Below are 18,793 nucleotides of genomic sequence, written 5' to 3'. Positions count from 1 at the left end.
TCAAAATTAACACGTTAGGTCAAAATTGTCAAAATAGTTTATCCCAGGAGTCATCAAACTTTTTACTTCACCAGATAACACTAACGGCCTAAAAATCGCTGGCCGAATAACTGTTATAACTGACGATCGCGGGCCAGCTATACATTTTGTATAGAACTTAATTACACTAAGTATTTTTATCGTAAGACGAATAAATATAAATAATTAATTATTTTACAAAACTGTAGTGAGTTGTCTGAAAACGTTCAGATGATCAAACATCATCAAAATTTAGTTACTTGCCTCCAAAAGGATTAACCGCGGGGTCGATATTTTGCACACAGCCACTCACCAAGTCGACGTGCTGATTTGAAACCCCTCGCCGAACTGCCGTGCTAATAGTCTGTTGTTTTTATCACACCTATCAGACCAATTTGTTGATCTACGTTGCATTAGGTTAAACACCAGGAGTGAGGCCAAAAGTTGTACAAATCGCTAACGATAGACGCTTGAGCAACTAAAAAAGAGCAAAACAAGCGCGTCAAATATGGCAAAAAAATCCTGCGCATTCAATATTTCGGTAGACATTTCTGGCGAACATTTTTGGCGAGCGTTGATTGGCAAATACTCGCCCGACCGCGAATGCATAAATTAATAATCTGTATTTTATCTTCACTAAAGGCAATGCGCTGACCGAAGTTTGATGGCCACTGATTTGTCGCGCTGACGTCAGCCACATTTCGTTATACTTTTCGATAGTCAGTATCTTTTACGAAATATGCTAGGTCTGTGTTAATTTATTCCCATTATTTTTACTGTTTCAACTAAAACGAAGTAACTTTATAGGAAAACTGATATATTTTGTCGTAAAAAAGCAATGTCCATTGTACTAGAGTTTCTTTTAACTGTGGGTGTAAACATGGTTTGGGGGTCGCAAACCAGTACACGTTATTACGCTATTGTCACAATAATTGGTATACATGCGTATTAATTGTTTGCTATACCGGTTTCGTTCTCCTTAAGCTGCTACACCTTAGCCCTGAATGACTCTACTATTACTGTGTAGTAATATTTTTATAGTACCACTGATAATGTTAAAGTAGCTATGACGCCACATAAAATATTTTTACCTAACATTTCACGTACTGTACCAGAAGATTCTCGTAAAGTAAACGCTCGTTACGTGTAAATAGGGTTCGTTACATGATTACAGTGGGGAAATTTCTGAATATGTTGTATGCGTTGCCTATAAGAAGTCGTATTTGAGCACGGGGTTAGGGAAGGTGATTCGAGGAGTCGAACCGAACCCGAACTTTATGAACCGGTTTTCGGACAGTTTATCGCGAGCCTAAACTGAACCTAAACCTGAACCTGAACCGTTGTTTTTTTTTGTTAGATTTGAAAAATCCCAACCGCGATCGTTAACTGAATCAAATACAAATAACCTGTAGGCCTACCATAACCAAATCCAAACCTGCCAAAAAGCCGTTCACTCAATCATGATGTCACAAAAGAACCAGTTATGAACTGGCTGTAGATAAACTTATGCCTTGGTGCACAACGTAGGCTATGTGTGAAGCGGCATTCTCAAGATGGCGATCATCAGGTCGAAATGCCGGCCCCCTTTGAAAACTATTCAGAATGTTTTTCGTCCTACAAAATCAAGCAATCGCCCGGCAGATAATAAAATCGGGTAAACTTTTTTTGTTGGAATCGATCCATTGAAGCATGACGCTTAAGCAACACGAATAAGACTGGCCAACTAGGCTTATTAGCGCTGTGGCCAAATCAAAGGATATCACACCAGAAAAAAAATTGTCTTCCGGATGCGACGCGCCATGCTTGCACTTGTGGTGCCTTAATCGACTTAGATTAGGCTTCGGGCGGCGCAGAGTTTTCACGAAAATATGGGAATATTTAGACGACCTAATCCAATTTGACTGCGGGCAAGAGCAGCCAGTGGAATAGCATATAGGCCTATGCTTGCATATCAGCTTATTGTAGCAAAATACGATACCGTGCTGTATTCAACAACGCCGCAAAAACATGCGCTAAACCTTCTTTGACTTATTCGGGAACGAATAAGGTCTTCCGAAAGGGTTTAGCTGATTCACAGTGTTTAAGGTATTATTCCGCTGTAGATTTACTACGTTTTTGGTTTTATAGCGTCGTCGTATTGCATGTTACCTTGCCTAAATCAGTGATCCTCAAACTGCGTAGCACAAAATACACTCAAGGGGTACATTTTCGAAATATTATTCTCTGTAATTTTGGTATCGATGTTTGGGCGCCGTTGCTTTAGCTCCGGACTGCTGTTGACGTCCCAAGTTAAGGGGTGGAATTCGGGTTAGGGTTGAAACTATTAGGGTGCTGGTGATGACGTTGAATTTGGGTTTGGTAGAAGTGATTTAAGGTTTTGTCTTATTCCGACTATTGGCACTATTATGGTTTTATTCCGAACTGTGTATTACGACGTTGGTGTTATTCTAGTTGCAGGCTTATTTCTGGGGTCCGTTTTAACAAATTGTGCTCTTCAAAACAATAGTAACAGCCAAAAATTGTTCTGGATTAGAGAATACTGCAATGTTACATTACAATAGGTAAAAAATGTCTGTGAATAAAATCATTAGTTATGTGGTTTATACGAAGGTAATGCATATGAAGGTAGTAATGTCAAACAAATGATGCAGGAACTTTATAGTTTACATTAGGCAGGTGATCAGCGATAAACAATTTTAAATAAAATAATAAATAATGTATTATAGGTTTATTATAAATTAGCTGGATTTATGCGCTACGTAACACCGGTAAGCTTTGTAACACGTACGTGATTTGCTTGGCGGGAAAGAGACTGTTAGTGGAGAGCGGCTTTAAAAGTTTCTTGATGAGAAATTCTGAAGGCCAACGACTCTTCAAGATCACAGTGCAGCTGTCAAAGCTTCATCACGAACGCGAGTCGCTATGTTGCACTGGTGAATACAGCTGTATAATTTCACAATTCAAGCTACAGGGGCAGTAACGTCAGGACGTTAGTTCGATCCCGCCACGTCACTTTGGCCAAATTTCCCACGTAGATAGCAAAGGACATTTCGCATCGCAGCTCAGCAACTCACAGATGTGCAAACACAAAACAGTTGCATAGTACAAAAGCGGATGTTATACACTGTATCAATACGAAGCACAGCAAAACCATACTCAATTGCTACTCGAGTCCTCAAAAGAAATACCATCGAGATTGTAGACAGTACCAGTGTTTTAGAGCGGAGCGTGGGAAGGAACACGTTACACGACTATCGCTTAACTTAACTCGCAGCATGCTAAAACAATCAACAACAATCTAGGATAACGCTGGTGGCAGTGTATATACCTCTAGTCATTTTTTTTACCTTTTAAAAGTTTAATATAATAAAGTAGATTTATGCATCAAGGCCTTTCCTTGATATTTCCATTCAGCACTAACGCTTTTAACACTGTCATACATACATCAAAATGTTTACATTCCTTTCAAATACATGAAACCTATTCAAGACTCTTCATGCTTGGTGTAATACAAAAACACCCATCCCAAAATTGGCGACTGCTCTGATTTAGAGTAGCACTCTGAAGTCCGAACATAAAGGTACTAATGTTTTTTGTGAAGCTTTACTAAGGCTTAACTCTTTAGTCTCTATTTACAGTGTTGACTCATGTTACAAAACTGTTTTATGGTGAACAACTCTACACATGGGAAAGCAAGTAATATGAGCCTTTAGGGCACATTAACAACAATGTTTCAAGGTACTTTTGACATGTTTATCCAAAAGTGAACAAAACTTATTTTATACCTACAGCTACAAAAATCGATCTCTAGTATGCTACTTGATAGAAATACAATATTAAATCGTGTACAAATGGATACACAAAACCCATGCCGGAAGGGTCAACAATTTCGGTGTGAAATAAATTAAAACTCTTAATACAGTAAATTTAATTAAAAACAATATTAATTTGTTAACAAAACATTTGCAAAACATGGGAAAAATATTAGAGATATGTAAGCTAATAAGAATTTTTTTTTTGAATAACAGAATCTCCCTGAATCCCAATGATGAAAACAAACAATTCAGGTTGCAAATCAATGATAAAGATTAAAATAAGTACAGGACTCAGTAAACCGAAAGTCAGTTCGTTTGGATGTTACAAAATGATAAATATATTTCGCCACTAAAAGCATCATCAGTATCTTAATTCAAATGAATCAATAGTGAAATATATCATATTTTAACATCCAAACAAACTGAGGTCGGTTTATTAAGTTCTGTACTTGGTTTAATCTTTATTAGATATGTAGGCTGGAAGAATCTTGCCAACCTTCAGGTGACAAGCATTTTTTTTTTGGTTTTATGGTCTCGTCCCTAAAGGTATGATGTATTTGCTTAATGAATTATAAACCTTGCCATGTTTAGGTGATAAATAAGCCATTTAACAAGGAAAATAGTGATTGCATTTATTTGGTTAAACTGGCGGAAATTTTCAATTTTATCAAACAAAATCCATTCCCGCCAAATGTAGTGCGTAATGTTCTATATATTCGTGATTTCAAAACACAACACAACTGTGTAAAGTAAAGGTTGATGCACTATAAGAAACAATTTGCTTTTGATGTTGCGTAGGTTTTTATCCACTTTAATTGGCATCTATAAATTATTATTCTTTAGCAAGATTTTGTTATGTGATTTGCACAGCGCAAAATCTCTCTTGAGAAATATTATTAAACAAATGAATTGCTTGGCGAAATGACTATTTCCTACTCCACAAGACCGTTTCGATTGTTCATTTAAATGTTATAATATGTAACCTTTATCATGTGCACTGGTCTGGTCAGTTCTTGTTGTAGTCGTGCAAAATATAGTAAGCGATTAAACAAAATAATCAGACTATTTTTTTCAGTTGAAATTAAACATAATATAACTTATTATTGATAAACAAATTAAGACTTTTGAAGGTCTGGATACAAAAACAAATTGTTGCTTAACGGAACTTGCCCGGAGCAAATTACACTTGCATTGGTAAGAGGGCGAGTGCACAATTCCAACCCTGGTATGTCATATTTATCGGCTGGCTAAGCTAAATATCTAATAAAGACTTGTTGAATGTTTGATTGTATAACATGTCATTTCAACTTTATTATGAATATTTAAGGTAAATTGAAAAAAAATGGGATAAAGTCTTTTACCAACTGCAATAATTGATTTTTTAAATCTTATTTGGAGTCGCCAAAAAACATGTAAAAATATACAACCCAAAAACTACAAAAAACACAAATGAATACTGGGCAAAGAACCACAGGCATCTTGCAAGTTGGCCACCCCTGATATAGGAGGATAGAGACCTTGTTAAGGTCAACCATTTTGTTTTAATATGTAATGTAATATTTAGATTAGCAAATAGTAAAAAATCAATCAGTCTTAAAAATCCAGCACCAGGTTAACCGACCTAAACAGTATACCTTTGGATTGAAGATGTTAGATACAATTGAAAGAAAATAGTACCTGTCAGTTTCGAGTGGAATTATGAGAATTTCAGAGCTTCCAGATCACATCAAGGGTGCACCAAACTTATTTCATGTAGCATTTGTTTTACAATGTCAAGAAACTATATCAAACCAAATTTAAAGAGTTCATCAATTCAATTTCAAAACAAAATTTTATAAATGACTTAAGTTTAATAATCACAATTTCACTTATTAAATGTCAAATAACAAAAAATATTCAATTATTATTTTACCTAACTCAAAAAAATTCTGAAATATTTCTTAAATTTTAAAGCAGGGAGTCAAACCGTTTGACTTTTCCGGTTCAGGTACAGTTCGGGTTCAAAGATTTTTTCGGAATCCGGTTCAGTTTCGGTTTTGAGCAGTTTAAAAGTTCCGGATCGACCATCGTTATTTCAAAACTGGTTCATAAAGTTCCGGTTCGTATACAATATAAGTTGCATTAAATCTCAAAATGAGGGTCGATAAATGTAGAGTGTAGAGAATAATCTTTAAATTGTAATTCATTTAATCTAAGTTAAACGTGACGTATTAAAAAAACAGCAACATATTGAAATATCTAAAAATTAAAAAATCTACGTTTTATTTATTCAATATTCATATATTTTTCATAAAATCTCGAACATGGCGTAACTCGACTCTGTAAAATAGAAGTTGTGTTGTCATGCTGGAGCGAACCGCTTTTATTTACAGACTCGGGTTCGGTTAAGGTTCAAGTACTTTTAAAATATTCGGTTCAGTTCCGGTTCGGCTCCTTAAAATCTTACAAAACCCGGTTCAGGTTCAGTTACGGTTCGGACAAAAATTGACCCAAAACTGGTTCATAAAGTTCCGGTTCGGTTCCGGTTCGACTCCCTGTTTTAAAGTCCTTAGTTTGAGAGTATTTTAATTAAAAATTACAAAGTATGGTATAGATTTTAAGTGACAAACACTGTTGCAGATGAAGCTATGCATTGCCTTATTTTTAAGATTGTTACCTCTTACTCATGCTCACCTCACCTGTGCAAACCTACTTCCACTGTTACATTTTAGTTTTATATTTTCCAATACACGACTGTCTGTTATAATTTTATCTATGAAAAAGTCTTGTCTTGGATTAAAAATTGTTATCCAAAAAGTATGTTAAGAAATGTGGGATTTGTGTAAAACCACAGCTTCAGTCTAGTGATTTTAAGCATGTAATTTCAGGACTTCTAAAGAAACAAATCTTCTAAACAAACATGCAAAATGTGCCTTACATCATGAAGATTAATGCACCATGCAACTTTTTGTGTAGCTGTTGGTTTATCGTAGTCCAGGGCTACGACCCAGCCTGCATTTTATAGCCTGTATGTCAAGATCTAAGATGAGCGGTGTTTTCTGATGAGGTGACTGTGTAAAATCAAATTTACTTGCATACCCAGCTAGTCTGGATTCTATGGCAGGTAAACCTGAAATTTTTCGAAAGGAATTTGTGTGAATTAGTAAATTGCAGACAAAGTTGGAGTTTGATATGATTTCTAACCTAAGGTGTGCACAACCACCCTGATTGCATACCTTAAAGTTTAGCCTTGGACACCCAAGACATTGGCGCAATGTGCAATGAAATGTATACTAGCCCAAATTAACAAACCAAGAACATTCCAACAACTAAAACAAACAAAGTTGACATTTTCTGAAAACTAGTTGTGCAATTTACAAAGTTTGCAAACATACTGCTTTAAATAATTTCATATGTTAACCAGACACAGAATGCGGACTGGTCCTGAAAGTATTGGAGGTCATGTGGTATCAGGAAAGCTTTCATTCAATTTAATTCCTTACATGTTGTATTCTTTTGCTCAATTTACCTACCCTTATTTTATAAATTTGTAATTAAAGCATACTACATATTTGATATGTTCTCCACGACATTTTTATGTCTGTCTGTGCGAATTTATCGAGTGGATTTACTAATAAAAACAAAGACATCCGTACCAGCAAACTATCTGCACCAGAATTACACAAACTAAAAATACCCTTAACAATACGAATTTATTAAACTGCGTTTAGTTTGGGTGCAATACAACTAAAGTAACTCATCGTAACTTCAATATACAATATTCCTAATTCACAAACGACGAAGAGTCTGTTTATTGCACATAAGTACGTAATACACTTCAACTTAGGCTGACAAAAACTCGATATTTTTAAAAAGTGTTCTTAAATTGTTTTTATAAAATACGTGAATATTAGCCTTTTCTCCGCATTCACCTTATCTTATTTGTAAAAGAGTAAAACAAGGTACAAATCTGTGTTACTGTGCTTTTTACGCAACTAAACGATATCGTGTTTTTATTTTAATTGAAAGATACAGTGTTATGCCCGCGGTTTATGCTGAAAACCTTAATTTTCAATAACTGAATAAATAAATTTTCGCCCTTTCCTCATAGAATTGTTACGACGCACAATCCACTGATCTCTATAAAACCTGGATAGCTCAACGAGCGACACGCGTTTGGGTGAATTTTGAAGCCAATTAGAAAGCGCGTCCGCGATCTTGAGAACGACCAAAGGGCGCAATATTGTATTGCTGCGTACAAGGGAGGCATTTCTCAAGAAAAATGAATGGTCCTTCGAGGACGCTGAAAAATGTCCAAATGTCTTATTTTTTAGCATTTCGAGTTAGTTGCTTATACGTTTAACAAGACTTCTAGGCGAGACGTTGTATTTATTTCCAAAAAATACTGTAGCCATGAAACATGCTGAATTGGTTTAAAAACATGTTTTCCAACAAATTGCCCTACCAGTAAACATTGCGCCCGAAAAATGGCAACAGAACCTCACATTTAAAACTGCCGATTAATAAAGCAAAGGTGTGAGTTTTCTTATTTATCACAGAAGCTTGTCTAATTAGCCTAGCAGCGGTTCTTAACCGGGGGGTGGGGGGGGGCGCACCCCCAAGGGTGCTCTAAGGAATTCTTGGGGGGCGCTAGCTGTAAGTTAATATTTAATTTTCTGCAATGATTCTAATGGTTTTGTTGGGTTGTACACCACTCCTACAGCGCTGTACACATGCCATTGTATTGTGTGTCATCACATCTTTTAAAACACAATAACGCAAAGTTTAGTTTTTGTGCTTACATTTTTAATTGCGCTCGACATCCCGACGACGAACTTCACTATTTTCAAGTTGTCTCAGTGATATTTAATTGAAAATGCCGAATTGCTGAGAGGGGGATAGGGGGCGCAAGACATAGAAATAATACCAAGAGGGGCGCGACTGAAAAAAGGTTAAGAACCACTGGTCTATAGCAATGGTCTCCAATTAAAAAGGTCTCCAATCTTTTTAATAAGCGACCCCAATTTAAATAAAATGCAGTTAATAATTCACATAGCGACCCCATTTAGTTTTGAGACACGAATAAAAACATCCAGATAATGCTTGAATAAAGCAGCACGAGCGCAAATTATGCACAACAGAATTAATTTGAATTTAACACACGAACGAACATAAAAATTTCACTTTGTTTCAACAATAAATTGCATTCAGTGCTATGGTTGCGGCTGCATAGTATTTCCACTAGTTTTGGCATCCACTTTATATAAGCATAACCGCATTTTATGCTCTACTTCCAAGCAATATTGGCCTACAATGTTTCGTGATTAATATGCTAAATCATGTTTTTAAAAACGGGATGGGGTTTCAATAACAAAATTTAATAGAGTCGGGTAAGCTGATTGCATCGAAGTCATTACGAAAATATTTACTGAAACTTTTGATTGTGTGACTTTAAACGAGTTAAAATAAATACGGTTTGCTGCATCCGCTGTCATAATTAAGAATATAAAGCGAACTCCTAATATCTGCAAACCACGTTGCCCAAGTTAAATAACAAAAAGTTAACATTTTGACCAACCAGCCCTTTATATGTACAAGTTCGCTTTTAACAACCTCATTGCGGTGAAATCCCGCTTTACAAACCATTTTTGAAAAAAACATCCCTTTATATCTCATTAAAAGAATGTCGTGTGGAAACAAATAGCGAGGAAAAGTGCTATATTCGCTGCGCTAAATCAAAGCTAATTGTTGCTAAATTTCACGTTAGGTGATTTAGCAGATCTTAAGAGCTATAGCAGCAATTTTATGTAGATGGTGCACTCAGTCACGTTTATTAGCGTAACGTCATTGCAAATGGCGACCCCACAAAAATGTCAGGCGACCCCACTTGAGGTCGCGACCCACAGGTTGGGGACCACTGGTCTATAGCATACAGGTGGTTCTCGGCAGATGCTTTCATTTTTCTTCATTATTCATTGAATTTAGACAACAATAAAGCAAAATAAGCTATAGGCCTACATTAAAAGGCTGAAAAAGAAAACCCTGTTTACTGAGCTACGCCAGAAGTATCCTTGTTTCAGAAAAGGACGTGTTAATTTCGAAGCTGAATGCAATACTTGTGGATATAGCACGTTTTTCTCAAACGTAATAATTCTACTTTCGTTTTACTTGCAGGCAAGAAAATGTCCTCTTTTTGTGTGCTGAAAATATGGTAACCCTAGGGCCTAGGCAATATTCTAACACAACTTTTCTAGGACGTTTCATTATAAATTGCCCACTTTTCTATTGGCTGCCTATAGAATAGGCCTATTTGTTGATGTTGTCTATTGTCGATCGACATATATATTTCGTAGGTGTGCCGCCAAATCGTTATAGCTCTGTTGGTGTGCCACAGGTGAAGGTTGCGGAGCACTGACCTAAACGCTAAATGCTATGCTCGCTGAATTGTACATGAGATTTTAGGTATCCACAAATATCGATGTACACCGAAAGCCATTGCAGACTCACCGAATCTGTCGATAAATGATGCAAGCAGGTCAGGCTAGAAAAACAACTATAGCCTGCAGTGAGGTTCGAACTTGAAGAGGTAAGGTTGCTTATGAATCTCACTGGAACACTTACGTGTACACGCAGTGCTAAATATACCTCGGTGAAGTCAAAAACTTCAAGATGCGGAGGAAGAGATAAAGTTCTATGGAGGAAAACGTCTCCTATTATGATGTTGAGCTACAGAGTGTATTCTGTAGCAATTCCTAGATCATCTATACTTAACTAATGTGGCGGAATTCACTCAATGATGGATTGGAGAAATGATCGAAAGTTGTTCGTATTACTGTAGCTTCCACGGTCCGGTTTCTCAATCGAATTCGAATTTTTTTCAAAACGAATCGAATTTGATGAGTAGTTGGCGCACTGATTATAGTATATGCATCAACTAATGAAAACACGTCACGGTTGTCAGCTAGGTATTGAACGTCTCGATTGTCTAGATTCTAAAAGCTGCACGACTAGAAACAGATATAGTGTCGTATTTAAAATATTGCTGGAGAGGTGAACAAAAGGATTAAGCGTATCTTCGGTTAAAGATTCTGCTAATAAATATGAGCTTGCCGAATAAGTTGTTGATAAAACCGACAATGGGCGTAAACGCATTTTTATTCATTTAAAGCTCTTGCTTATATTTAAAGCGCAAAATTAATTATTGTTGTGGTCTTTCAATCATGTATTCTTATTGTGTCTCAGAACAGGCTATATTTTTAATATTTTGTTAGGTTTGTTTTATGCCATTAAGCAATGTTTTTTTTTATTGCGACACCACCTCTCGACGCAGTTGTTTCCATAGCAGGCGTGGGTCAATTTATATTGGTTACATCGGTAGCAAAAATAGCGAACTTGGTTTGTCTGATCTTAAGAGCGAACACCAAATGACAGGTTGCAATCCTAAATTCCCTGTCATGTCATGTAAAATATTGACGTAGGGTAACCCTGTATAGTAACATTACGTGATGAATTAAAAAAATAAGTTACGAAGTGTGTCGAGGCAGTTTAAAAACAAATGTTTCGTAAACATGTACCAATGTCGATAAGTCAATCATTGAGCCACTACAAACTTAAAATTCGTCTATCAACATTAAAAACACGATCCACGTTTTTATTAAAACTAAACACTAAAACGTTTATACACTTAGGAATGACATTATTCCGTTGCAATATCCCAATAGAAGAACGTATTACAGAACCCGAGTAGGCCTATCAAGGTTAGGCGTATGCTCATGGGCCATTCCTACATACAGGCCTACGAAAGCCCAGACATTTATGAATTCCGGATAATTAAAAACGACAAGAAAGATTTAATTTTAAGGAGTGTGTCAATGTAGAATATGTTTTTAATAAACTTCACACAATCCTCAAATTATAGTCCTACTGTTTACGAAAAATAACATCTGGTAAATTTAGTGTCTCTGACAACTGTGCCAGGCTTTAAACATTAAATTCCGCCTATCAAATTGAGCATTTAACTTCAGCTGTCGGTGCGCACTTGCAGACGCGTGCCACCTCGCCAATCCGGTGAAATTCCTATGCCAATTTAATATTCCTATGGGATCGAGCAGTGGCCGTCAGGTGGTAATACCAAGCATATAGACAAAATCGCAGGCCATTAAGGCGGCATTATTTTCATTTCAATCCTAGTTCCGATCATGTGTATGCTTTCAGCTTGGCTTGATTGCAGTTTTCAGTATATAAATATAAACAAACTGTGCCATCTAATTTGCACACAGCAAGAAAAACACATAGGCTATTTCGGGTAAAATTGGCACTATACGTTGATGGACTTTATACGTGTAATGTACAAAGACAATAAAGACGTTCCCGCGTAACAAATGACGTTTTGATATCTTGCATTAAAGGGAAATTAAGGGTCACGTGCCAGCAAAGCTTTTAGCGAAGGCATCTAATAACATCCCGGGAGAACCGCCTTGACATAATTTAGCTTGACACACAATGCCTGAGGAGTCTATTCATTACAAACGACAAAAATGAGTTGTTGTAATGTTATGATAAAAGTATAACCGATACTGATTATGTGATACTGACTAACGTTTGTAATACAATATGTTAAACTTTGTTTAAAGTTGCACAATGAACGCTGAACAGTAGCCTTCATGTCATTGGGCGGCTACCCGGCTGACAGTGCCAGCAAGTTATTAGGAAAAACTAATTTCATGTTGCATACCTGGCGGTGATAAGTAGGTAAATTATTTTTTGACAAAAAAATAAGAAATTTTAACCTATAAAGTTAAAATTATGACGTAAAAGTGTTACTTTTTTTGACAAAATTTTGACCTTTTACAAGTATATTGATTTAAACATCGCATGGTTCTATGAAGTACTGGTTTAATGTCTTGGCGTCGTCAGTCATATGTTTTTGATGTTTTACTGGAAACCGTTCGAACGCAAATCGGTTATCTTTCAACTCTATGCAAAATCTTGAAAATGCTTAGATATTATGTTTGGCATATGACCAAGACAAACCATTAAACTTAAAATTTTGACAAAATTTCGACGTTTTTTGCCTGTTAAAAAAATATCGCTCTATAGTGTAATCTAAAAAAGTTTAGCAGTAAACAATAATAACTAGGTGGAATTATTCTTTAAAAACTTATACTGTTATTAAGATAACTTATGCTCTGAAAAGTAGATAAATTTTGTTCGTACGTTAGGTTTTTCTTTTAGGGGTGATCTAATGATAATGGCTTTAGTTAGATAGAAATGTGTATGAAAAAAAAAACGTATTGACGGAAATAAGCGTCTGAGCTAATGCGCATAAGTCAATTACTTCTCCTATATTTTGTATATTATAACATTTTATCGAGCAGTTAAAATAAATTGAAACGTGTATACCTTTGATTAGTTCAGTTTACAAGAGAAATTTAAGTTTAAGACCTAACACAAATATAGATTCTATTCGCACCTTAAACTTCTTGGCAGATCGTGGCAGTCCGAGTGAGAATTTTCGCCTTGGATTTACACCCTGCAAAGACTTATCATCTGTTATCTCGCCCTAGAAATCAAACAAGATTTTACGCGCATTGAGTGAGGTTGCTATTGGTTTTTATGTGCTGAAGGAATTCGGATAATATATAGTTTGTCACACTAATTGACGCCGGTCGACTTATTTATTTAGTATTGAATTTATCAAAAAACGTTATACATAATGTTCATGATTTTGCTGTATGTCATCTATAAAGACCGGAAATATTACCACTCTCTCCTTCTCCATTATGTCAAATAGCAATGCAATAAGTGTTTTTTTTTTTGGCCAAAATAAAATAAATAAGAAACAATTTGGCATTATGTAACATATGGTAAATGGTATATATGGTAAAGCGGCTAAAGTATCACCTCGAAATATAAATAGCTTGAAAGGACGCATTCCTAGTAGCACGGCTTTCAGCACAGCATTCCGCCAGTCGTGGCGAACATCGCATGACAAAGCGTGATGGTGTGAGAGCGACTATATCCCGTCAAAAGTCTGTGGGATGCGTGCAACAGTTTTGTGGTGGGATGTTACGGATCTAAAATGCATATGTGACGGATGTAACAGATTTTAAAAATATCCGAAGCATTCAAAATAGTTTACACTCCGCATATCCAGCAAACTTAACAAAGAACGTCTGCGTGCCACGGTGATTATATTATCGACAAACGCAATCTGCCAGACAAACTTTCCTGTAGACGAGTTTTGTTTTGATTTGAAATGATTAGTCAGAATAAACACTCGTTGGAAATAACCTGCACGCGTAAATATAGGTCGTAACTTAACGGCTTTGTAATCGCGTTATTCAGCCACCATGATGTAATGTCTTTTTTGGGTCTGGTATTATTTTATACCGATTTAATCGTGACGATCGCGAAACCGATGGAAGAAACACTGACATATCATATTCGGTTTTAATGTAGTAAAAATATTATTATATAAAAGTTTAAAGTGCTTTTAAGATACAATATATTTTCAATTGGCGATTACAAAAAGTCGCTGCATTGCACAGGCTGAAAAAACCATAAGCTCAAATATCGGCACTCTATAATTGACACCGATCGGGCAAGGCGACCAGCCGAGCTGATGCGTTGACGCACTCAGGTCCGCGTGAATTCCAAAGAGAAATTTCAGCTTTAAAGTTTGTCACGTGACGCAGTAGCGTCCCGGGAGACGAGAGAGAACCGCAAGGGAGTGAAGAAGCATGCGCCGCAGTGGTTATGACGTGTTAATTGAAATACAATAAATTGAGAACGATACTAACGAAATGCGTGCAGTTCTAGTTGATCTGGGTAGAGCTTAACAACTCGTCGTGGTTACTTCATGAATGATAAACACAGTCTAAAGAACTTAAAAAAGTCGTTTTATATAATATAAAAAAGACGCGCATCGCGTTTACATAAAGTTAGGAAGAATCCTACAAATGTCGGTAACTCAAAGAATTAGCAAATGATCACAGTTATATGAAATTTCGGCTATACGCCTGTCAGTTTGTTTTTAAATTTTGATTTGTTGACCGTGCAATATTTTTGTTTATTAGAATATCTTTCGTTACCGATCCAGGCTTAGAACAATAACCAGATGGCAATATAGTGTAACAGTTATAATGTTTTTAACTTGTTATTCACCGTTTATGCTTGGTTTACAGAATTTTACAGTATGACTTGTCTTCAATTTGAGGAGTTTGACTTTGCTCCAATGTTTACCAATAGTGCCACCAATGAAGATTGTCTGTCATCTGCCAACGAAAATTCGAATATAATCGCTAATTATTCACGTCATCAATCGGCTTCAATAAGTTCGTCCCCGCGTCAAATGATGTGCAACAACCACGACGTTCTTCTGTCAGAGTCAATAACAAGAACCGAATTGGGTGAGTTTAACGAATCCTCGAATGACGACGATAGCTGTGGTGGTACAGAGTCTGGAGATGGCGATGAGGAGCCACAAGTAGGTAAAAGTAGCCTTTCAATATTGGAGGAACTCAATAGCTTGACTGCAGTGTGCCACGACGTTACACCTTCCTCGTGCAGCTCGGCAACCGGCCCACAACAGTTTCCAAGCGATTTTACCGTTAATATGAGCTCAGAATCAAGCATGCGTCAACTAAGTGATCTCAATGAAACGTTGGTTAAAAAGTCCATAAAAAAGGAGCAGCGCGACGACTCTGGGTCTTTTGACATGATCCTCGAGAATCTTCTTGTTCCTTCCTGTAACCAAACTATGTCAAGCTTGTCGACACCCAAGTGCACCTATCCCAATGTAACATCTTTAATAGAAGATATAGCAACACCTATCTCTAGCATTGAACCGACACTAACATTTGGAAACTTCGAAGAAGACAACGATGCTATCAAAGTAATGATGCAATATCTAAGTGAAAACAGTGGCAATAATAATACGAGAAAGACATCGGAGTACCCGACACTTCCCAGCGTTGAAGAACTGCTATCTGCTTCTGCGGACAAATCGCGAGTTTCCCAACATAGCAACGTTATAGAGGACTCTATTTTGTTTCCAATGTCAAAACTGTCAAACAAACTTCAAAACAGCGCTAACCAAACATTTTCGGGCGGTTTTTTGTATAACAGCGATCATGCCAACATCTTCAATTCCTTCCAGGATGACGCGATTGAATTAAATACTGCACCTCACGTTCAAACTCCTGTCAATTTTTCAAACAATCCACGCATGGCAGACGGAGATGCGGTGTTAGACCAAACAGAACACAATCAAACGTCGTCCTACAATCACACCAGTCACCCGAACGGCCATCAGTGTCTAACATGGGCATGTAAGGCTTGTAAGCGAAAGAGTGGACCTCATGACCGACGGAGGGCAGCAACACTACGCGAGCGTCGTAGGTTAAAACGAGTTAATCAAGCATACGAAACCCTTAAAAGGTGTGCTTGCGCAAATCCAAATCAACGTCTACCGAAAGTGGAGATTTTACGCAACGCCATTACATACATTTGCAAATTACAGCGCATGTTATGTGGGGAGCAGCAGTCGCCCTCAGTTTTAGCACCATCACCCAAAATGTTGTCTTCTTTTGGAGACGACAATGTCGCAATTCAAAGTTACCTTGCGAGCACCGACATTACGATGGCATCGCCAACAGACAGTCTTGTGTCTCCTACTCAACCCTCGCTCGAAAGGATCGTCTTCTCATCAGCGTACAATGGCAGTGAAAGCAAGGTAACATATTAAGACTACTATTTAATATAAGCGCAATGATATTGACAAGGAAGCGTCGCGACGTCATAAACAACACGTTTTGTTTGTATTTGGCCCTTATGTGTTTTATTAACAAATTGTTTATGTCTAAGTTGCCATAAGGCCTAAATATAAAATTGTGCATTTTTAATATAATATGTCACACCGTGTGCAGCTTGTAAATCAAACAAATAGCAATATACTTTAAAATTGTAATTAGGGGCTCCGCCACCACCAACTGTTTTTTATTACTTTATTTTGTTGGTAAGAGGTTGTCTATAGTTTTAACAAACGTGTAGCTACTTTATCCCGATCTACCGGTTCAAACGATTGTTGGTAAGCGCATTTTAGGCATTCCGGTATTGGCACAAACGTTGAAACCTTCGTATTAAGTTTAATGTTCCCTAGGGTACGTATGAATGCGCAGCAGTATTGGAGCAGATGAGCCGGAAATATATGGAAACATTAGTACACGCGTGCCTCACCAAATCAGTAGGGACCTGGTCTTTGCTACAGCTGCATTTAGCGCTATCTTCAATTGATGCTGTAGCGTGCTGAATTAAAATTGAATGCTAATTAAAAAAATTGGTCAGACATTATTCAAAGTTTACAGCCATTTTACTTATGTGGTATGGTCTTATGTCTCCGGATCGCGTTTCCTTGTGATCACTTTAATTAAAATAGTCCTTTCTAATATAGGCTGTGATGTCATCGAATGACGAAGAAAGTTTGTCGTCACCGCCAGAAGTAACGCGTTTTTCCGAAGATTCCATCACAGGTTAGTGCGGGAGACTATTTTAAAATAATGAACTTCGATTTTACTACTAATTAATATATAACAAAAATAATTTGAAGTGACTTTACCTAATAAAAGCAGAGAGCAATTATTTATGATTATGTAGTAACCTCTGGCGTGTAGAGGTTTTAGCGAAAATATATTTAAAGTATATTTATACGTCAGAATAAATACAAAATTTTACGTATATCTTTTACAGAAAGCATAGCTCCGACAGTAAGAACGTTTGGAAACACTAAACGAAATTCCAGTCTCCTTTGCCTTTCTTCCATCGTACAAAGCATTTCTGACGATGCCTAAATATCGACAGATGCAAATCGTCACTAGAAAATTGTTGTGCCTTTTTAATATATTTTTGACGTAATCCTGCCGCCTATCATTATTGACCAACGTAAATGCAACCATAATTTACTTGTAAGTGATTTACTGTCTGTTCTATCAACATTAAAGACAATTATAAACAGTTCAGTAATGAATTTGTTAACATTTGTAACGTACCTATTATATCAAATATTATTTTCGAAACTGAATAGTATGCTACCTTTTCAGCCTGTAGTCACATAGAAAAGGTATACACTTTTGTGAGACCCGAATTTGTGTGGCGCATCTGAAAGTAAAAGAAAACTTATGTAATCAAAAGGTTAAGGATTTTAGAAGAGTAGGTTATCTAGGTAAAAATTTTGGTGAGGCAAAATCGTTTGACATTAAATAGAAATATTTAGGGATTGGATGGAACACCGCCTGTGGAAACAGGTGTTTAAACAAAAGGCGTAGGCAAATCGGTGCTTATAATACTCGCAATTCTAGTGGCTTTATACGGCATTATTATTAGTTAAAAAATAAGATTGTAGTAAACATTTTCAAATTGACATTTTTGTTCAATTTTTTCACATGGTAGGCGTTTAGGGTAGGTGGCGCTATATAAATATAAATTAAATCGAAATCTTTACTTCAGAAGTAAATCCGTTCTGCTGGTAACCAGGATTAGTAGTCGGTGTCACATAATAAAAGGGCGACTGTAGGAGTGTAGGTCAGTAATGTCGCCCATACGAGCGAATTAGTCTATCTGATACTGAGAGGTCTATGGCGCTCTTTTAGACTTTAGTTAAACAATATAATATGTTAGTGTTAGACAGTTATGACGTCATATAATGCCTTAATTGTGACGTCACATTAATCAGGTGCTGTAGCGCAGTGCTTGTCAACCTTTTTCGGAAGGGTACCAAAGGCGTAGCCAGGGGCGGGGAGCCTGAGGGGCCATGCCCCCTCCAAAAAAAATTATAAATATTTTACTGTTTTAATTTGTTTTTTTGGTATTTATGAGCAGTACCACAACAGTCGATCACAGACATGCCACGCCTTCGATAGTCATGCACTGTTACGTCACAAACGATGTAGCTAATATTACGTTTGCTATACATTAATGTAGTT

General features: G+C 36.7%; 1 protein-coding gene across 1 annotated transcript; it reads left to right on the top strand.

Annotated features, from left to right (window-relative positions):
* The first annotated feature begins 15,003 nt into the window (after positions 1–15,003).
* On the top strand, positions 15,004–17,897 carry LOC146160402 (uncharacterized). Its single transcript, XM_083384404.1, has 3 exons — positions 15,004–16,548; positions 17,266–17,344; positions 17,562–17,897. The coding sequence occupies exons 1-3, from the start codon at positions 15,010–15,012 to the stop codon at positions 17,660–17,662; spliced, it is 1,719 nt and encodes a 572-aa protein (XP_083240530.1). The 5' UTR covers positions 15,004–15,009; the 3' UTR covers positions 17,663–17,897.
* Positions 17,898–18,793: the final 896 nt, after the last annotated feature.

Source organism: Ascidiella aspersa, chromosome 3, assembly GCF_963924565.1.
Source record: "Ascidiella aspersa chromosome 3, kaAscAspe10.2, whole genome shotgun sequence".
Lineage (NCBI taxonomy): Eukaryota > Metazoa > Chordata > Ascidiacea > Phlebobranchia > Ascidiidae > Ascidiella > Ascidiella aspersa.
The sequence above is the reverse complement of the archived record's forward strand: the minus strand, read 5'-3'. Positions and strand labels throughout refer to the sequence as shown.